The 19,716-nt window shown below is 45.6% G+C and overlaps 2 protein-coding genes across 6 annotated transcripts in view; one reads left to right on the forward strand and one right to left on the reverse strand.

The window, feature by feature from the left end:
- Positions 1-19,716, reverse strand: part of ASTN2 (astrotactin 2) — a gene marked incomplete at its 5' end in the record, with an annotated part of 861,701 nt that overhangs the window by 205,240 nt on the left and 636,745 nt on the right. The window lies entirely within an intron of this gene.
- TRIM32 (tripartite motif containing 32) lies at positions 1,691-14,410 on the forward strand. 2 transcript variants are annotated; one of them, XM_080820774.1, is made up of 2 exons: positions 1,691-1,748; positions 11,299-14,410. In XM_080820774.1, exon 2 carries the CDS (start codon positions 11,321-11,323, stop codon positions 13,340-13,342), a length of 2,022 nt encoding a protein of 673 aa, XP_080676900.1. In that variant the 5' UTR covers positions 1,691-1,748; positions 11,299-11,320; the 3' UTR covers positions 13,343-14,410. The 2 variants fall into 2 exon arrangements, with proteins under 2 accessions (XP_080676900.1, XP_080676899.1); XM_080820773.1 differs by having other exon boundaries at positions 1,715-1,748; positions 11,296-14,410.

Genomic DNA, 19,716 nt, shown 5'->3' on the forward strand with positions numbered 1-19,716 from the left:
CCCCTGAGTCATCTTGCAGCTAGAATAAGCATAAATCAGACAAAAAATGCAATCTGCTTAAAGTCACATTTCTGAGTCTGACTTTCTTACTCAGCAACTGTTCTGTGCTGGGCACAGCATTCCTCCTCCCTTGGCCCTAAAGGGTTTTGTTTGCACCCACTGGCCAGCTGCCAGTTTTGAGCAAAATTCTGCCCCAGGGCCCTTCAGTCCTCAGCTGGGCTCTCTCTTCAACCCACTCCTGATTCAACTTCTTCCTGGTCAATAGGTCAAAGCCTGGCTGGCCATGGACTACAAATGTATCCTTGAGGTCTAAATAGCTCCAGAGTTCTATCAGGCATCCAGAGTCCCCAGGTCTGTTCAAAGTATGCCATAAGTATACCAACCCAAGCTCCCATTGACCTCACTATCAGAAAGGCTGGGGGCTAGGGCTTCAGAAATTGGCAATTTCAAGAGTATTAAGAGCTAATTACAATTTTAAAAAACACCGTTAATTAAGTGCAAACCACTATGTACTCATAATCTTAGCTAATCATCATAGCAAACAAACGTTATCTCTGTTTAGAAATAAAGAAATAGGCAGCGTAGAGGCTAAACAAGATAATCAGGGTGGATTCTCATCCAGTCTTGGGTCCCCGGGGCTGGGCTTTATCCTCCGGAACACGTGGCTGTTGAAGCGGGGGTGGGGGGGGGGTGTCAGTTGCTTATCTAAATAGGGTGGTTGTGAGAATTAAGGGGTTATGCATGGGCGGTGCTTAGCCCCAGCCAGACACTATGTGCTCAAAGAGGGTAGTTTCGTTCTTGTTTCTGTTGATTGTGTTATGCTTGTGCAGGGTCACAAACATAAATGGGATCTGCAGTTTGGGCCCACGCTACCCCACGCCACCCTGCTCCTACGCTGTGCCACTCAGTCACCTATCGGAGCAGGTACTCTGCCAGGCCTGGAACTACTTAAGGGGCCACAGGTGCTCAGCAGCCATGGGCCTGACCGCCTGCCCTCGGTTGCACTTGGGCGCCCCCAAGGGCTGAGGGCTTGGGTTTGGGTTCCAGCGGAGCTTCGCTCTGCAGAGACAGCAGGGGCAGCAGGTACAGAGCGCGTTCCCCCATGTAGCTCTCCTGCGGCCTGCAGCGGTGCAGGGAAAAGACTCCTCGCCGGGGGCTGCATCCACCTCGGGCGTCTAGGCTGCAGGGCGTCCCAGGGAGCAACTTGGAGCCAGAGAACTGCCTTTCTAGGCGAGTCCAGGCTCTGCGCCTGTGGCGAGCATCGGCGGGAGGGGGAGGGGGCGTTCTTTCCCTGGCCACTCCTCACATGGGCAAGCTGCGCTTCCGGGAGACCCTTCTGCCTGAGCCAAGGCTCCCCTGGCCTGCTGCTGGACGTGAAGGGTTAACGAAGAGGTTATCTGCAGCCAGACACAGGAGATCAGATTTGGCCCCGGACTCGCTGAGGGAACTTGGGCAGGCTGCTTTTGCCTCGGTTTCCCAGTCTGCACAAATGGGGACATAAAGCTGCAGGCCCCGTTCCAAAGGCCCAGAGGTTCCCAGCTGGGAGCCTGCCCCTACACAGCCGCTGGGCCGCGAACGCTCCGGCCCGCGCGACTACAAGCCCCAGCATGCCTCCGGGGCGGGGCGCAGTGACGGACAGACGGCTCTACGAATTAGCGCCCGCCAAGGGGCGCGCGGCGGCGCGTGCGCAGAGGGCGGCGGGCGGGTGGGCTGGTGGCGGTGGACGCGTCGAAGCCGCGGGCGGTCAGGTAAGGGGCGGGAAGGAGGGTCCGGGACCAGGGACCGCGGCCGGAGTCTCGGGCGGTGACTGAGTGGCGGGGCGGGGGGCTGCGCTGGCGCGGCCCACGCCCGGCTGGCAGGGTTTGGGGACCGGATCTGAGGGGTAGGACCGGGGTGGGGGTGGGGCTGCGAGAAGCAGGCTCCGGAGGGATTCGATGGGACAGAGGAGCTCAAAGGAGATGCAGCTCTGCCGGGAGGGGAGAGAGGGGCTCCCACAAAATCCGCGGTGCAGCATCTCGGGAGGCCTGAGGTAATGTGGGGGCCCTGAGGAGAGAGGGTGCAGCATCCGGACGGTGGGAGGGCGTCCGGAGGCCCTGGAGACATCTGGGGGTGCAGAAATTCGGGAACAGGAAGGAATTGGGGGGCCCTGATGAGACTTGGGGTGCCGCATCTCGGGAGGTTTGAGGGAATCTGGGGCTACTAGGCGTTTGAGGGGCAAAACCTGAGATGAGAGAGCAGGGCCTGAGGATATTCTTATTGCTAAGGAGGAAGCATCTTCCAGATGGGATCTGGAGGAAATTGAGGGGGTGAGTTCATGGGGGAGTCAGTGGGAGGCAGTGCCCTCTCAGCAAGAGGGGGCCTGGCTCGGGTTTGAAGGCAACCCATGACATGGGGTGGATAAAAGGGAAAGGACCCAGGTTTGAGAACGGCATCTTGCCTGATGGAATGCAGGAGTTCGGGGCTCAGATTGAAGGAGGGCAGAAGTCTGGGGTGTGTAACTGGGGTGTCATGCTGGGATGCAGGGCTGAAGGCTGCAGAGGTTTGGAAACAAAAGGAGCTACGCCAGGGATTTGGGGTGAATGAGTGAAGAATTGGTGATGGCTGCAATGTAGAGCTCAAAAGGCTGAATTCTCAATTGTAAAAACGGTTGAGAACACAATTTAGGGGGTTTGAAGGGTAGGATGGAGATGTACTAACTGGGTTATAGAATGAGGGGTTATAGAATGAATTCTATTCAGAATGTCTGAATAGATATATGGATTGGTGTCTTGGGCTGCTAAAGGGATATTCCTGAAGTCTTCATGGGAAGCAAAGGAAGTGCTAGAGCCCTAAGGACCTAGAGATAATGCATGGGTTGGATTTGAGTGTATGAAGTTTAGGAGAGTTCAGGGGTTCAGCAGCAATGTCAGAAGTCTTCAGAGATCAGAACTCCTAAAGGAGCCTGACTTTCCCTGTTAGGGGCAGAATCTGCCTCCCTCACTAACCAAAGATCACTTATCACAAAGCAGCCATGGAACTGCCACTCACTGTAAACCCTGGGCCTGCTGAAAGTTGTAGGCTTGGGAGGAAAAAAAAAAAGTGGTTAAAAGAGCCATAAAATAGGAAACTATTCAAGGTCATCTGCCTAAGTATCCTTTTGGCTATCCCTCCAAGCTGTGACAGCAGATAGTATGTGAGACCTTCAGGGGATGAGTAGAACAAGATCTCAGGCCATGTTTTCGTTATCAGTTATATAAGTAGATTGAATTAATCCTATATAAGTTCAGTTATAGCCCAACAGCTCAAGAGGCAGTGGCTCTGTGAGGGAAGTGTTAGGGCTGGGAGAGAGAGACAAGGGGAACATTGAGTATTTAGTCCTGTGCCAAGTTCTAAAGAGGTGACTCCTAATTAGGGAGAAGACATTTGACAATGTTGGGAGACATTTTCGGCTGTCACAGTTGGGGTATCAGGGATTACTGGCCTCTAGGAAGTAGACACCAAGGATGCTGTTGAGCATTCTACAGTGCACTGGACAGCCCCTCAGAACAAGGAATTATCTGGCCCAAACTGTCAATAGTGCCACAAACTGTCAATAGTGCCAAAGCTGAGGAACTCTACTCTGGGATTCCAATCCTGCCTCTATCTCTTCTTGGCTGTGTGATCTTGAATGAGTAACTTAACCTCCCTGTTCTTGGCCCTTCATCTATAAAGTATTAATAACAAGACTACATCATAGATTATTATGAAGATTCAGTGAAGTAAATCATGGTGCTTACTGCCTGGTGCACAGCACTCACATTTTAGTAATTTTAATTTTATCACAGTACTACTAAGCAGGCTCTGCTATACCCAGTTTTATACATAAGGAAACTCAGTCTTAGGAAGTGACTTGTTTAGCTAGGAATGGCAGAGCCAGGCTCATATTTAGATCTCTGTAACCCTGTATATTCCCTCTTTCTTTGCCCCCCCCCCCTTGCTGGGGTCTGCTTAGTCTTACTATCTCAGTGCATTCCCCTCAGTGAAAGGACTGCCTAGTGAGTATCACTGACTATCAATTTGAACTCTAAACAGGACAAGACTATCTCATTACGTAGGGAGTAACCCTGGACTTTGTTCGTGATTTGCTCTTAGACCAGGACCAGTAGGTAGATAAGGGGAGGAGCTTGAGGTTAGGATGAGGTGCTGGAGACTCAAAGGGTAGGTGTAGAGGCCATTGGTTGAAAAAACACTTCATGGGGGACTGAAGCTGAAGGTTCTCATCCTCTGGAAGTTAACTCCTGCTTCTAAATGATCTCTTGGGCTTCTCATCCCTGGGACAGAACAGCATTTGCTCTGTCTGCTCCAGGACTAGCTGTAGCACTGCTGAAGCCAGTTCAGAAACATAGTAGGACTGCATCAGAAGGCAGGAGATTTTGCTGGGACGTCCGTACACACCACTGTGGAAAATATGTGATGGCAGTTCAATCACCCTGGGAATCAAGAGGCTTGAAGTCTAAAATCCCTCCTCTGCTGCTAATTTACCGGGTGACCTTGGACAGACACTTCTTACCAGCCTCAATCTATTAAAAATAAGAATAACAACCATTTATTGTTTATTATGTGCATTAACTCTGTTAATCCTGCCAGTGATCCTGCCAACAATGTAGATATTCCATATTTTGCAGATGAGAAAACTAACAGATTAAATGCTTTACTCAAGGCTGCACAGCAAGGGGCAAAGTGGGGATGTGAGCCCAGTTATGTCTGACTCCTACATAGTAGTATACTAGCTTTATTAGAAAGGCTTTTCCAACACTTAAAGCCCATACACCCATGTCTGGAGAGTTGGAGAGTTTGGTAGTCAAGTTTACAAAGCCCTTTAAGTAGATCACTGTCCCAGCCCGCTGATGTGCTGCCTCTGTGACACCCCCTCAATTTTTCTTTTTTTCTTCTGATAGAACAAACAATTTGATTTGAAAATCATTCCTGGGTACCTTTACTAACCTCTCAGCCAAACTGCCTAGAGCTAACAGGAGCCTCATCAGCTACGGAAGAGTAACACATTTTTTGAGTCAGTGTGGTTTTATGACTGCGAGTTGACACGCCTGGATTTGAACCTCAGTTTCCACTACCTACCAGCTTTGAGACCTTAGGTTGCTTTTCTCTGAACCTTGGTTTCCTTATTTATAAAGAGGAATAACACATATTTCACAAGGTTATTATGAGAATATAAGGTACCTGACATTCACTAAATGGTTGTTTTATAAGAGGCGGCAATTATAAGAGGAAGACATTGCTAGAAGGAAACTGAAGGTTGTTTTGCCAAATTTCAATGAGCTTAAGCAGCCCCCACCAGTCTGTCCCAAATTCCCATCCCTTCATGTACCTTTCCCAGGATCTGCTTCCTGATCCTTTCATCCAAAGCTCATGGTTAAGTGAACAAGTGTTGTATGTAGATGAAAGAACTGGAAGAGAGGTGGGCAGGTGGAGATGAGTTGGAGGTCCTCTGAGAAAGGACTGTTGCTTTTCCCCTTATCCTAGATTCTTTGAGTCACATTGGTCACATTGATATTACCTAAGTTTGTGGAAGATGCAAGGGAACCTTTCCAGCTCCTACAGTTTTAGAAGAAGAGACTGGCAAGTGTCTTTCCAGCAAACTAGTACTGATTTAACCTGTCCTTGACATATTGTAACTCAGGTTTCCTTTTCCACAAACTCTTCCTTCTGGGTTGTTTTGTTTGTCTCAGACCGGTACACAGCTCTGTGGGTTATGCCTGTGTTTCCCTATAAGCTCCTACTTGAGTTTTTCTTAGCTGTTTGCAGGTAACCTTAAATGCCCTGAGTAAAATTAAACTCCAGACTTTGTTAAAGTCACTCCTGCTAGCCACTCCATTGGGGGTGTGGAGACAGTTACGCACTTGGTTAGCATTCCATTCAAGTGCAAGAGGCATACATAAAAGAGTTTAGAAAGGGAATGTGATAAGCCTTGCAAAACCCCAGTCAAAACAAGTGCGATGTGGTGGGATGGACCTTCATGTCTTAGGAAAGGAAATGTCGTACTGTTTTACATGTTTTCTAGTTTTTAGTTAAAGAGCTCTGTTCGTGTTTGGTTTTGTTGAGAATTATATGCATAGTGTTTTTATGGAGCTGGACTGGTAGTATGTGGTCAGTAAAGGTTCATGTGATTAATTGCTTAAGGTTCTTCAGTTCTGCTGATGGCTTAAGCCCTCAAGAGGCTGCCAAGTATGACCTTTGGTCATCTCCAATCTTTAGATTCTGAGATCTGGTAAAACTCTCTAGTGAAGGCTCAGAATTTTTATTTTTGAAATTTACATATCTGATATCTTGGGTACAGTATGCCTGTTGAAAAGTGCCGGTTTTTCTCTTTGGCTGGGTAGTGGCTGCCGCTACATATTGTATACCGCACAGTTAACTGTATGCCTCCCTTGCGGCTGTACTAAGTATGTTATACACATAATCCCACTTAAACCTTTACAGTAACCTTATAAGGAAGATACTATTTTAAAGCCCTTCTGAGGACCAGAGAGGGTAGTTAACTTGTCCCAGTCTCCACAGTAAGCAGTAGAGCCAGGACTGAAATCCAAAAAGCTTGATTGCTGAACCTTCTTTCTTAATCTATATAATACTGGTCACGGCCAGTGACCTATCTTTTAGTCCTAGTCCTAGTTCTAGCGGTATGATTGTATGATTAATGAGTTCTTGATAGCTCTCTTCTGATCTCCTTTTACTCATCTACTCTACTCTCTGAGATCACTACTAATTCTAGCATTCCATATTTAGTCCCTGCTAGAAGGAGCTTATTTTCTGGGCAAGAGAAGTTGTGAATTCCTTTGCGCATCGGTTTCTAGCATGGATGCCTAGTGTCCTCGATCAAATTCTTTCAAAGCTGGCCAGTCCTTTTATTAATCTTTATGTGCTTTTATCTGCCATGAAAAGAAAGATTCCTCATCCCTTTGAAAATGTAGTTTGTAAACTGGATGCTTTGTTAATACTAGTACTAGTTGTTACTGTTAATACTGTTGCTGATTTTACTAAAATTATGATTAACCATTTTAAAGTTCACACCTGCTGTTTTCCAGACTAGGCACTTGAGATGCATTATCCCTAGTTTCTTGCTTTTTATAAAGTAAGAAGATAGGTTTAGTGAGGTTAAATAACTTTCCTATTGTCCCACAACTTACAAATGGCTGTGCTGATTTAATCCCAGTTCTGCCTGACTTCAGGGTTCACGGGTTTTTGTTTTTTATTTTTTTCTGCTCTCCTGGTTATTTAAATCATGGACTGGGGAAAGCATGGTGGGGCCAGCAGTGGCTAGATCGGGTTAGGTAGCGACTATAGAATATTCCTGAGTCTTAGGGCAGCTGAAGTAAACACAACTGAAGGGGTAGATTCTTATCTGGAGCAGAAGAGCTGGGCTGGTATTGGTAGGGGAATTGCGGTATTAATCATGAGATCACAACAGTGAGGTGAGGGGTCGAGAATTGACGGTACAAAGTACTCAACAGGAAGCATCTTTAAGGTATCATGAAGGCAGACAAGATTATTATAACATGTTGAGGGTTCATTTTGATCGGTTTTAGAGTTTATAGCTGAATATAGAAAATGCGTGGCTAATGTAAATACTTGGAATGGTAAGACAATTCTTGTCACCCCTCTGGTCCTTTGAGGGAAACTGAGTTCGAATTGACTTTCCATCTGAATCATTGTTAGTATTAACAGTAATGGGTAGATGTATGTTTCTTGAGGAGAGGGAATGTATCTGCCTGTCATATGGTTCTGTATCAGGCTGGGATCCTGCTGAAGGCAGTGTTTATGGGTCATAGACATGGGAGACATAGTTCAGGCCTTTCCCAAGTCTGAGGCTATTTACCTGATGCTTTAGTGATGAGAACTCATGTTTTCCTGGCAGAGCACGCTGGCTTTAGAGTAGGAATCCTTGACATTCTCTTCTGCCTTAGGGAGCCTAGTGAAGCTGCAGATAGCTGAGATAATTTGGGATATGGATGTGGGCATAGTAAATTCATTTTTTAAAGTGGATAGCTTAGACGAGGAGGCAAGAAGCTTTTTAATTGAAGGAGGTGGTATGATATTCCAGAAAGCTGGGGAAAGAATTTGCTAGTATTTTTACAAGTTGGCAGACTTGTCTAATTAGCTGATCTGCAGTGCCAGCTTTGGAAAGAACAGATGTCCCTTGCGTTGTAAGGTAGCACGCTCTGGATCTAAACACCAAATGTTGCCCTCAGTCTGTTGTGCCAGATGATGGAAGAAGGAGCTGAAGCTGTTGTTTTAGAACTAAAGTTTGCATGGATTTTGAGTTAAGGTTTTCATCAGTATTTCTATAGTACTGTGCCCAGACCTATGGCATCTAAGAATTCAGTAGTAAGTTTCACATATTCACATGAGATCCTATAGGTTCATGATATTTGATGGTGTGTTATTTTGTTGAGACATGAATTTGAGTCATAATGGGTTACAAGGTTGGTGTGTGAGAGTGGGTCACCCAGCTATTAATTAATCAGAGTAGCCAACTACTCCACTGGGGCTAAATCTCGTAACAGTAGTATTGTTCGTTTTTGTGGAGAAACTTACATTCTACAGGGCAGCATCTCCCAAAGAATGATCTAGAGAACACTTGTCAACAAGTGTTACATGACAGTGGGGAAAAAGCCCTAAAACTCAAAGTAATTCTGGGTTAAAGTTAAAGATATCTGTACTACAGGGTTTCAGCATGTTTGAGCTTTGTGACCTTGAATCACTTGTTTTGAGCCTTCGTTTCCTCATCATAAAATAATAAAAATAGTACCTGCTTTATGGGGTCATTAGGAGGATTCAATGAGATTAAGTATAGAAAGCATCTAGTGCAGTATCCAGCACATGGAAGGTACTAGATAGTTACTGTTCCCTTCTGGTGGAAGAGAAGTCAGATTTCAGAGAGTTGGGATTGACTTGGGATAAATTATGTGTGTCTGCTATTGAATATTTGTCAAGTCACCATGCAGAGTAAGTATGGGGAGATTTTGTAATATGTATCTCTGCATAGACTTCCCGTCTTCTATATGCATGGAGAAAGAAGTTGATGACATTTGCAAAGCTTTTCTCACCTTGCTGCATTATCCTTAAACCAGGCTAACTTGCCCTCCTCTTCTCCTTGATGGCTGACCATCTGCATTATCAGGAGACTGCAAGGACACAGCTGTAGAATTTGCATTTGAGAAGGGCTGCACTTGGTCCCTGTGCCTCACCTTGCTAGATCTGTTCATTCTAATTTGGGGTATAAATTGACACTGACATAAATCTGCAGAGCACTGAGATCTCTGTTCTATTTCATGAGCATATGTGGATCAAGGTAGGTGGGGGTATTTATGGCTTGTACTTTGTGAAGTAGGGGGTGTTCCAGGCCAAAAATAAACTGTCTTGATAAGGCAGTACTGTTTTTTAAATCATCAGGCTTGAGTCTCTGGCTTTCTTAGCTGTACCACTTCCCCCTCTTTAATCGACTCATCTTGGTGATTGTACTTCTTAATCTTGCTCAAGTGCATCTTTCCATTGCCACCACCTGCTCCCTAGTTCAGGCTCCTCATTACCTCCCCCAGGCAATTTTATAGCAGTTTTCCAAACTAGTTTCTCAGCCTTTTCACCTACTCCATTCAAGCTTTGATCGTTATCACTTCATGCTTTAAAACATGTGTTGCTTCGGGGCACCTGGGTGGCTCAGTGGGTAAAGCCTCTGCCTTCGGCTCAGGTCATGATCCCAGGGTCCTGGGATCGAGCCCCGCATCGGGCTCCCTGCTCATCAGGGAGCCTGCTTCCCTTCCTCTCTCTCTCTCAGCCTGCCTCTCTGCCTACTTGTGATCTCTGTCAAATAAATAAATAAATTAAAAAAAAAAAAAAAAAACATGTGTTGCTTCACTACGCCCATCAAAATGAAATCTGAAGGTCTCATTTCGGCTCTGAAGACTTCTTATCATCATTCTCATAATCCAACCAGATAACTCTGGTCTCACTATATTCTCCCACAATTTTAACCTAAGAATGACAGAAAAGAGAACTAAAATTTACCCAAGACTCTTTTGGTGCTAAGCCAAAACTTGGAAGTTTTATACACTCCCTGTATTATCTCATTTAATCCTTGCATTCACCTTGTGAAGGCAGTATTATTTCATTTTCTATGGAAACAAACCTATAGAGGTTACATGTTCCCTGTTCTCTTTCTAATGCACTGAAGTTCTTGCTCTTTCTCTTGCTCTCTAACCTTTGGTAAGACTGTCCTTGTTTGGTACTCCCTTTCCCCCCTCTCCACGTATCCAGGACCCTATCCAATACCATTCTGTTTCCCCTCAAATTAGAGTGAATGCCTCTTAGCCTCCGTCAAATTGAGTTTATATCTTATTTATGATACTGTTTTCTGCCTTGGTTATTATTTACCTCCATGTCTTATGTCCTTTACTAAAGTTAGAGCATCTGAAGGGCAGATCTGTGTCCTGAGAACTTAGTACAGTAAAGTACATGGTACCTAGTCTTAGTTGGGTGAATCAGTGAGTAGATGGGACGATAGATGAATGAAAAATACACGTATTCCCTTACCTATTGTTTTACGGATCACCTAAAGCTAATCATAATTTTCTGTTTCCATGTGTGCTTCCTAGGACCCCAAACATGGCACCATAAACTCCCTATAACATAATGAAAGAGGCTCTGTGTTTTTGTTCACATAATTTTCTATGCTTAAAATGCCTTTATCCCTCAAGGCCATGTTTCTTTCCAGACATATCTCAGAAGTGTCCCTGCCTCTGGGGAGCCCTCCCCAGTTCCTATCGGAACTGTTACTCTATCCACTCTGCTCCCAGAGAACTTGTGTATAATCCTTTCCTGTATGTAATTTTCCTATGCTTTTTTCCTAAAATAAATTGAGTCGTAGACATCACTGATCACTAACATTTATCAAGCATACTGCTTGCCATGGGCTGTACGAGGTGCATCATATTCATCATGCTGTTGAACCCTTCTGAAAACTAAATAGACACCATTATCACTTCGATTGTACGGATGGGTGATGGGAAGCTGAGCTGGGAAGTTTAGGTTACTTCCTTAACGTCACACAACTAAATACCAGAGACTCCAGACCCTGATTCCTTACTCACTATGCAATGCCTTGTCTGCTTTACTTCCTTGTGTATCACCAGCATCTAATGGAGTGGACTAAATACTTGTTAAGTAAGTCAGCAGCTGAATGAATGATGGTAGCTATTCTCTTCATGTTTCTTGAGGAAATTAGCTCGCACAGGCAGTGGAATAAACGCTTCTTATTCTCGTTAGCAGGATTTGACCCTCTGGAGCATGAATGCCAAGCTGGTCGGTTCTGGGCTGTATTAGCAGGCCCCTCAAGGGAAGCACGATGGCCACTGCAGCAGCAGCAGCTTCTCACCTGAACCTGGACGCCCTCCGGGAAGTGCTGGAATGCCCCATCTGCATGGAGTCCTTCACAGAGGAGCAGCTGCGGCCCAAGCTCCTGCACTGTGGCCATACCATCTGCCGCCAGTGCCTGGAGAAGCTCCTGGCCAGTAGCATCAATGGTGTCCGCTGTCCGTTCTGCAGCAAGATTACCCGCATAACCAGCCTCACGCAGCTGACGGACAACCTGACGGTGCTGAAGATCATCGACACAGCCGGGCTCAGCGAGGCTGTGGGGCTGCTCATGTGCCGGTCCTGTGGCCGGCGGCTGCCCCGGCAGTTCTGCCGGAGCTGCGGTGTGGTGTTGTGCGAGCCCTGCCGGGAGGCGGACCACCAGCCCCCCGGCCACTGCACGCTTCCTGTCAAAGAAGCAGCTGAGGAGCGGCGTCAGGACTTTGGAGAGAAGCTGGCCCGCCTGCGGGAGCTCATGGGGGAGCTGCAACGCCGCAAGGTGGCCTTGGAAGGGGTCTCCAAGGACCTTCAAGCACGGTATAAGGCGGTTCTCCAGGAGTACGGCCATGAGGAACGCAGGGTCCAGGAGGAGCTGGCTCGCTCCCGGAAGTTCTTCACGGGCTCTTTGGCTGAGGTTGAGAAGGCCAACAGTCAGGTGGTCGAGGAGCAGAGCTACCTGCTTAACATTGCAGAAGTGCAGGCTGTGTCTCGCTGTGACTACTTCCTGGCCAAGATCAAGCAGGCAGATGTAGCACTCCTGGAAGAGACAGCTGATGAGGAGGAGCCGGAGCTCACGGCCAGCCTGCCCCGGGAGCTAACCCTGCAGGATGTGGAGCTTCTCAAGGTTGGCCATGTCGGCCCCCTCCAAATCGGGCAGGCGGTTAAAAAGCCCCGGACAGTCAACATGGAAGATTCCTGGGCCATGGAGGCGGCAGCCTCTGCCGCCTCCACCTCCGTTACATTTAGAGAGATGGACATGAGCCCCGAGGAAGTGGTTGCCAGCCCTAGGGCCTCGCCTGCTAAGCAGCGGGGTTCCGAGACCGCTGCCAATATCCAGCAGTGCCTCTTTCTCAAGAAGATGGGGGCCAAAGGCAGCACTCCAGGCATGTTCAACCTTCCAGTCAGTCTCTACGTGACAAGTCAAGGTGAAGTGCTGGTTGCTGACCGAGGCAACTACCGCATACAAGTCTTCACTCGGAAAGGCTTCTTGAAGGAGATCCGCCGCAGCCCTAGCGGCATTGACAGCTTTGTGCTGAGCTTCCTTGGGGCCGATCTGCCCAATCTCACTCCCCTCTCAGTGGCCATGAACTGCCATGGGCTCATCGGTGTGACTGACAGCTACGACAACTCCCTGAAGGTATACACCTTGGACGGTCACTGTGTGGCCTGTCACAGGAGCCAGCTAAGCAAACCCTGGGGCATCACAGCCCTTCCGTCTGGCCAGTTTGTGGTCACTGATGTGGAAGGTGGAAAGCTCTGGTGCTTCACTGTTGACCGGGGAGCAGGGGTGGTCAAATACAGCTGCCTCTGCAGTGCCGTGCGGCCCAAGTTTGTCACCTGTGATGCTGAGGGCACCGTCTACTTCACCCAGGGCTTGGGCCTCAATCTGGAGAATCGGCAGAATGAGCACCACCTGGAGGGGGGCTTCTCCATTGGCTCTGTGGGCCCCGATGGGCAGCTGGGTCGCCAGATTAGCCACTTTTTCTCAGAGAATGAGGATTTCCGCTGCATTGCTGGCATGTGTGTGGATGCGCGTGGTGATCTCATCGTGGCCGATAGCAGTCGAAAGGAAATTCTCCACTTTCCTAAGGGTGGGGGCTATAGTGTCCTTATTCGAGAGGGGCTCACGTGTCCGGTGGGCATTGCCCTCACTCCTAAAGGGCAGCTGTTGGTCTTGGACTGTTGGGATCACTGCATCAAGATTTACAGCTACCATCTGAGAAGATACTCTACCCCTTAGGGGACGAGAGAGAACTGTTTCTTCTGCTTCCCAGCCACTTTCCTCCCCCTTCTTCCTTGGTTATTGGTGGTATTGTAGAGTGCACTTGGCCTGTGTTTTTATGCCAGCTGGCAAGTCCTAGCATTTTAGAAGCTGTATTTTAGTGGAGGGTTTTTTTTTTTTTTTTTTGGTTTTGTTTTGTTTCGTTTCGTTTTTTGCATTATTTCCCTCCCAAAGTTAGAGCTTTAACAGATGCATTGCCCCTAATAGGACATCTGATATGGGGTTAGCTGAAATTTGATTAGAACTTAGGCACTTCTGAGGCTTCAGCAGAAAGCCTTTTGCCCCCTGTATTTGAAATTTGCCCTTGTACTGAATCCTTGTTGATTTCCCTCTTTTGGCTTTGATAACCCTGGTCCCGTATTTCCCTCTTACTGTAATGTGCTTCATATGTGACACTTTCTCTTCACTTCTGCTGCATTTAGTATGCATGTTCCAGTGGGATCTGCTCCGTCCTTCATTTCAGACGTCATGTCCCTGTGGCATGATGTCTCAGGTCTCTTCACCTTTACCAGAGTGAAAGCTTATTCATTTAGTGCCACCAAGGGAGACAGACATTCCTTTTGGGAAGCAGTACCTCTTGGTTCTGGGGGTTTTGTGCCATCTTGGACTGGTCTCTAATTGCAGATGTGACAGAGAATGGATCGAACCCTAGCTGGTTGGTGTTGAAGACTTCAGCCTGGAAATCGCTTGCCTTTTATAGGATCGTATAGATTGGAATTATTTCAAAGCACAGAAAGATGGGAGTAAACAAACACAAATGCTAACGTAGTCAGTAAACACTTTTGAGTAGTCTCTAGAGCGTGTCATTTTTCATATTACCTCTCTCCATGGACCTGTGCTAAGAGTGGACTGCAGAAGTGTACAGCACGCGCCAGGGTCAACAAATGTGGAGGTGGACACATCTCATTGTCATCAGACAAAACTGTTTGGTCTTTATTCTGTATTTTCCTCAAGTGACTGTACAATATTTGGTTTTGAGATTTATTTCCATTCCTCTATCAGAATTAAATAACTGATAACTGTTTCTTCATTGCTGGTGTTCATGTCTTTTAATTAAATACGGGATTTGGGAGATGAGAGGGATAAGTTGTGCCATTGCTGTTTTGCTGCCATATGTGACACTGAATTCTTTGAGATCATTAAGGACCTACCCCAGTCAAAATTCAGCCTAAGGCACCATTATGTAAAGCAATCCAAATCTTAACTCCCACACACGTGTACAGCCTTAGCCCCCAAGGTCTACGTAGAATCACCAACCCTGTGTTAGGAATTGAGCCTCTACCATTTGCTTTATCCTTGTAATCAGAGCTCAAAAAGGGAACAAGTCTTGTCCTTTTAAAAAGACCAGAAGTGGGTGAGGGAATTTGTGACAAGGATCCTCCAGCTTTATTTTTACTAAGCAACATAGTTTGTTCCTTAGGTGCTGGGCTGATGGCAAGCCAAAGAACTATCACCTTGCTTTTTAGAAGAAACAAAATCTGCTCAGCTGGGCTACTCAGAATTGTTTTGTTTGTTTTTCGGTGGTGGCATTGGTTTTTTTGGGCTTCTGTGTAATAGCTGCCAAAGAATAGGAAGGGAAATAATTGGTGTGAGGTCCAACTAGTTTATCTTGCACTTTTTACCTGGAGAAAGCCCCATGTTCTGAAGATGAAATTGGTTTCATCATCTGGTTTCCAAGGATTGTATAATTGAGAGGAAATTGATCCAATTAAAAGTGCATCACAAAGAACAACACTAGTTATTAGATCCACTTTATCTGTGATAGCACCTGGCATCGGGGATCTGTCCTTGCTGTCAGTGGGGGGCTTGCTAAGGTAATAACATTGGTCGAGGCTTCTGGCACAGAGTTTGCAGCACAGACTGGCTTGTAGACTGGCTTGATGTCAAGGGGCAGGAATCCTTCTAGCCGATGCTTTTGGAAGACAGCGCCTTCGATCACTACGGGTATTCGGCATTTAGGGCTACCCACTGTTGAGCCACACTCGTGCCTCAGTCCTCGACTACAGCAGCCTCCGCTGACCCAAAAGGGCATAAATGTTGTCTGAATGTTTTTATTTCTTCATTGTGAATATTTTAGGCTGTGCTTAGTGCAATCACTTTTCAATTATCTACCATGTTGACTGCATTACATACATCGTACAGCCCCAGGAAACTAGTTTCCTCAATTATAGCAGTTCTTGTTGATCGTGTGTTTTTTATTTATAAGAAATGGTGCCCTGATTCGAATAAAGTCTTAAGTGCAAGTCTATTATGTAAAGCAGATCAAAAACCAGCTTCTCTGGTTGAAGCAGGTTTGTGGGCCTGCAGAATGGGCTCCCTCACCTAACCTGTGCACCCTTGCAAAACTCCTGTGAATCTACAGAACACTTTCTGAAAACCATTAAACTCTAGTGTTGCTTGTCTTCTGTGTGGCCCTGGGCCAGGCATTTCACCTTTTTCCTTCCAAGAAATGATGAAAATGATCTTCTGAAGGAAGGGTTTAAGATGTGAGATAAGAGATGCGAAAGGACGGGGCATACTCAGTAAGTGGTAGCTAGTACTCCCTTCTTTTCCTTGAGTTGTTCAAACAAGTGGTGTGAGGTTATCCAAGCCCTCCAAGTGATACTTTCCCTCTTTCATGTTCCTTCCTTACTTGCCAATTGAAACTTTTCTCCGGGATTTCCTCCTCCTGGGTCACCTGTTCCTTTTTATTACCAGTCTCCCTATTTCACATTTCTATTATTGTATAAATTGCTATGAGCAATTTGCGTGCTACCTAACATAGAATATATATATCCTCAGGTATTTAATTGGCTGTCATTTACTTGACTTGCTAATGATGATAGGCGTCCACTAATCTTAGTTTTCTTAACACACTCCCTTACATTGGATAAAAAGGTATTCTTAGGTAAGTCCTTTAATAAGGTATATGAGAAACTAAAGGCAAACAAATGACTTACAGATGGGATAAGTCCTGGCTTCCCTTTATCGTTCTGCGTAATTATATAGAATTTATGGTTTTGGAGAAATGAGTTGTTCAATACTTGTTGAGTACCTACTGTGGGCCAGGCACTATGCCAAGTGCCCGGAAAAGAAAAAAAGTAATATAATGATAAATGATGTTAATGTGCCTACTTTTTCAAATTATTTCCATTTTTCCTGTCTAAGATATTTGAAATCTAGTGTTATATTTACCTGGACTTCCTCAAAGGTCAGAGATAGGCACTACCCGAGTGATTGTAAGGGTCACTCCCAATGTGCACTACAGCCTGAGATAGTCCACAGAGGGATGCTCCATTATTCCAGTCAGTAGGATAAACTTGGCTGGAGTCCTACAGTGTTCCTGTGGGTAAGGCAAGTCATGCTTAAGTAGCTGTACTTTTAATCTAGTACTAATTAATGGCCTCTTAAAAGTGAAGTGTTACCCAGCTCTGTAGGAGGGAAGTGGAAGGCAGAGCCTAGCAGGAAACTCAGGGCTCTCTCTTGCACCTGACTAGGCTGTTGATTTGTACTCAGGACATACAGCCCCTCAAGGGATCGCAAAACAAATTACAGCAGCTGCCTGGATGAATTTTACAAGCAGGGCAGTGGTGAGGTAGAGAGCTGTTCAGCAAAATGCACACTTACACTCCAGACCTATGGCTATATCTTGTCAATATCATTAATATTCATGCTACCTTGGCTAAGTCTGAAGTTAGTGAGGCAGCTCTGGGACTGGCAATGTATTCAAGTGGGAAAGTCACTAGATTTGGTCTAGGTCAGAATCACAGCTCTGCCTCCAACCTACCTGTATGGCCTCAGGTGATCAACATAACCTCTGCTTCAGTTTCCCTGTCTGGAAAGAGGTTAGACTATGATCATCAGTAAAATCCCTTTTAGCTCTATGATTTTAATTTTTAACCAATTAGAATTGTTGAGTTTTGCCTTGGTGTTTTTGCATAATTCTTGCCAGAATTGTATTTCAAGTAGTAGAAAGAACCGGCACTTTGTAATAATCGGCCCCACTTTGGTCCAATCTCTTACTATACCCTACTTACTGTAACCACGGGTCACTTACTAGCTATTGTCACTCTGTTGAACTATAGTTTCCTCATCTGGTAGAAGCCAAGGGCAGTTTATGTTTTAAAGCGCTGTTGTGAGAATTAAAAACTATAAATGGGATAGCATATGCAAAAGTACCGAATTCAGAAAATTTAAGGGGCTCAGAAAATGGGACTTCCATTGTAGGGGGCAAAGACATCCCCTCATGGTGCACTGATGTAAAATTTTCAAGTTAATGCTGGGGGAAACTGCAGACCTGTGTTGGGGATGCAGTGGCCCTGCTCCGCTTCTTAATGAAAAACCTACTGGAGGGAAAGTGGGATTGCTGGAGGGGCAGAGGCAAAACTCACAGTATTGTATCCCAGAAGGAAAGCTGCACAGAAAGCCTGAAAGCTTGTTATTTGATTAAAGTAGTCAGGATGCCATCTTGACACTTTTTGAGAGGTTAAATGGAGTCAAGATTTTATATATATAATTAAAAAAAATATTTTATGTATTTTATATATAATTATATACATATATACCTATATATATGTATATAGATATACATATGTATGTGTATTTTAAAACAAATAGGCATGTTTAGCTATTCCTACAGATGGCTAGCATAAAAGGATTTTTCCTCCAGGTCAATATTCATTATTCAAATAATTACAAAAATTAACATAAGGCATTAGAGGATGATTGCTGGCTGCATATTGGACTCTCCTAGAAACAAAGACTGGTTGTCACAGACACTGAGCCTGTGGCAGTCCGTCCCTAGCTGCCCGTTATGCCTTGGGTCATGGAAGCAGCACCCTGTAGGACAGTGTGCCCCTCCATCCTCAGTTCTTTGCCAGGTGCCCCGGTGCTGGAGAAGGACCCCTCCTTTTCCAGACCCCTTGGCTATCTGAGGAGTTCCCTGGGATCAACCAACTGAGAAGCAGTTTATATACTTTATAGGTGGTATCATCACCATCATATGTGATGGAGTTTGCTGGAAAGCTGTGACTTTTCCGCCCTTAACTGGGATGTTCCTGATAATGGGACAGGACCTGAGAGTCAGCACAAGTAGCCAAACTTCATGCAGTCTTCTTTGCCCTGGGTGCCCTGGCCAGCAGTCAGCCCCATCTCAACATTTCTACAGACTCTTGGGCCATTGCCAGTCATGTGCTCCTCTGGTCCAGCCAGTGGCAGCAACAATTCCCTATCCAAGGTTGACTCTTCAGGGAAAAGATTTCTGGGAATATCTTGTGTCACAGACAACCCAAAACATAAATCAAGATTGCAGCTATCTTTACACATACTAAATCCATAATAAAATGCCTCACTAAGACACTTATCACCTTCAGAGTTCCAGACATTATTGATAGTGACCAACACACTCGCTTCACTTCTCAAAATATATAATGTTGGGCTCTTAATACAAGGCATTTAGTAGAATTTTCATTTCCCTTACCACTTTCAGACTGCAGCCTTCACAGAGTACCATATTGCTTTACTTATACAAGTTCAAGTTCAGTTAAATGAAACATGGCACACTTCAGTAGTCAAACATCCAGAGCGAACTGTAATAAAAATTCTGACTTCCATACTTGATGCTTGAATTCTGACAGCATTCAAGCCCCACTATTCACCCCTTCCCCATTAACCCCTCATCTGGCAAACTTTGGTGCCAGAGGGAAGTTCGGACCACGGCAACCCACCTCAACCCTACTCCACGCCCCTACCCATTATACACAAGCCAAGCCAGTGTCCCCTCCTTGTTTTCTCAAGCCACCTTGGACCTGCTTGAGAGCAGAAAGCTTCATTACGTGAGCGTTAAATCCTTTTATACCTGGGTGTGTTCCTTCCTCTGAACCACATACCAGGCTGGAGTCCATCCCACTACTTTCAAGTGACCACAAATGTTTGGAGATAAATGTTAAAACAACTTCACAATATGACAAATTAATTTTCATGAATGTAATTTATGAGCAACCACATGAATAAGACAATGTGTTTTTGTGAAAAGACACAACATATTTAAACTAAAAAAAACTCTCAAGTCCAAGGATCTGGAACTTGCTGAATAAATCTAATGATTCTGTTAAAGTGTTAGAAATAAATTAGAAATATCATGGCTTGAATTGTGGAAAGGGAACACGTATGCCTGTCTCAACTGATCCTTGACTCAGGGGCTAGATACAGGAGAATGAAACTTACACTGATGGGAGGAAATGTGTGACGCATGCACAAATGCACACTATCGCTGGACCTTCCATAAAGGCTCACTACTGAACTCTAGGCCAAATGGAAGGTGCAAATAATGAAGCCAAAACCTTAGAAGTATA

This window comes from Martes martes, assembly GCF_963455335.1.
Source record: "Martes martes genome assembly, chromosome: 12".
Taxonomy (NCBI): Eukaryota; Metazoa; Chordata; class Mammalia; order Carnivora; family Mustelidae; genus Martes; species Martes martes.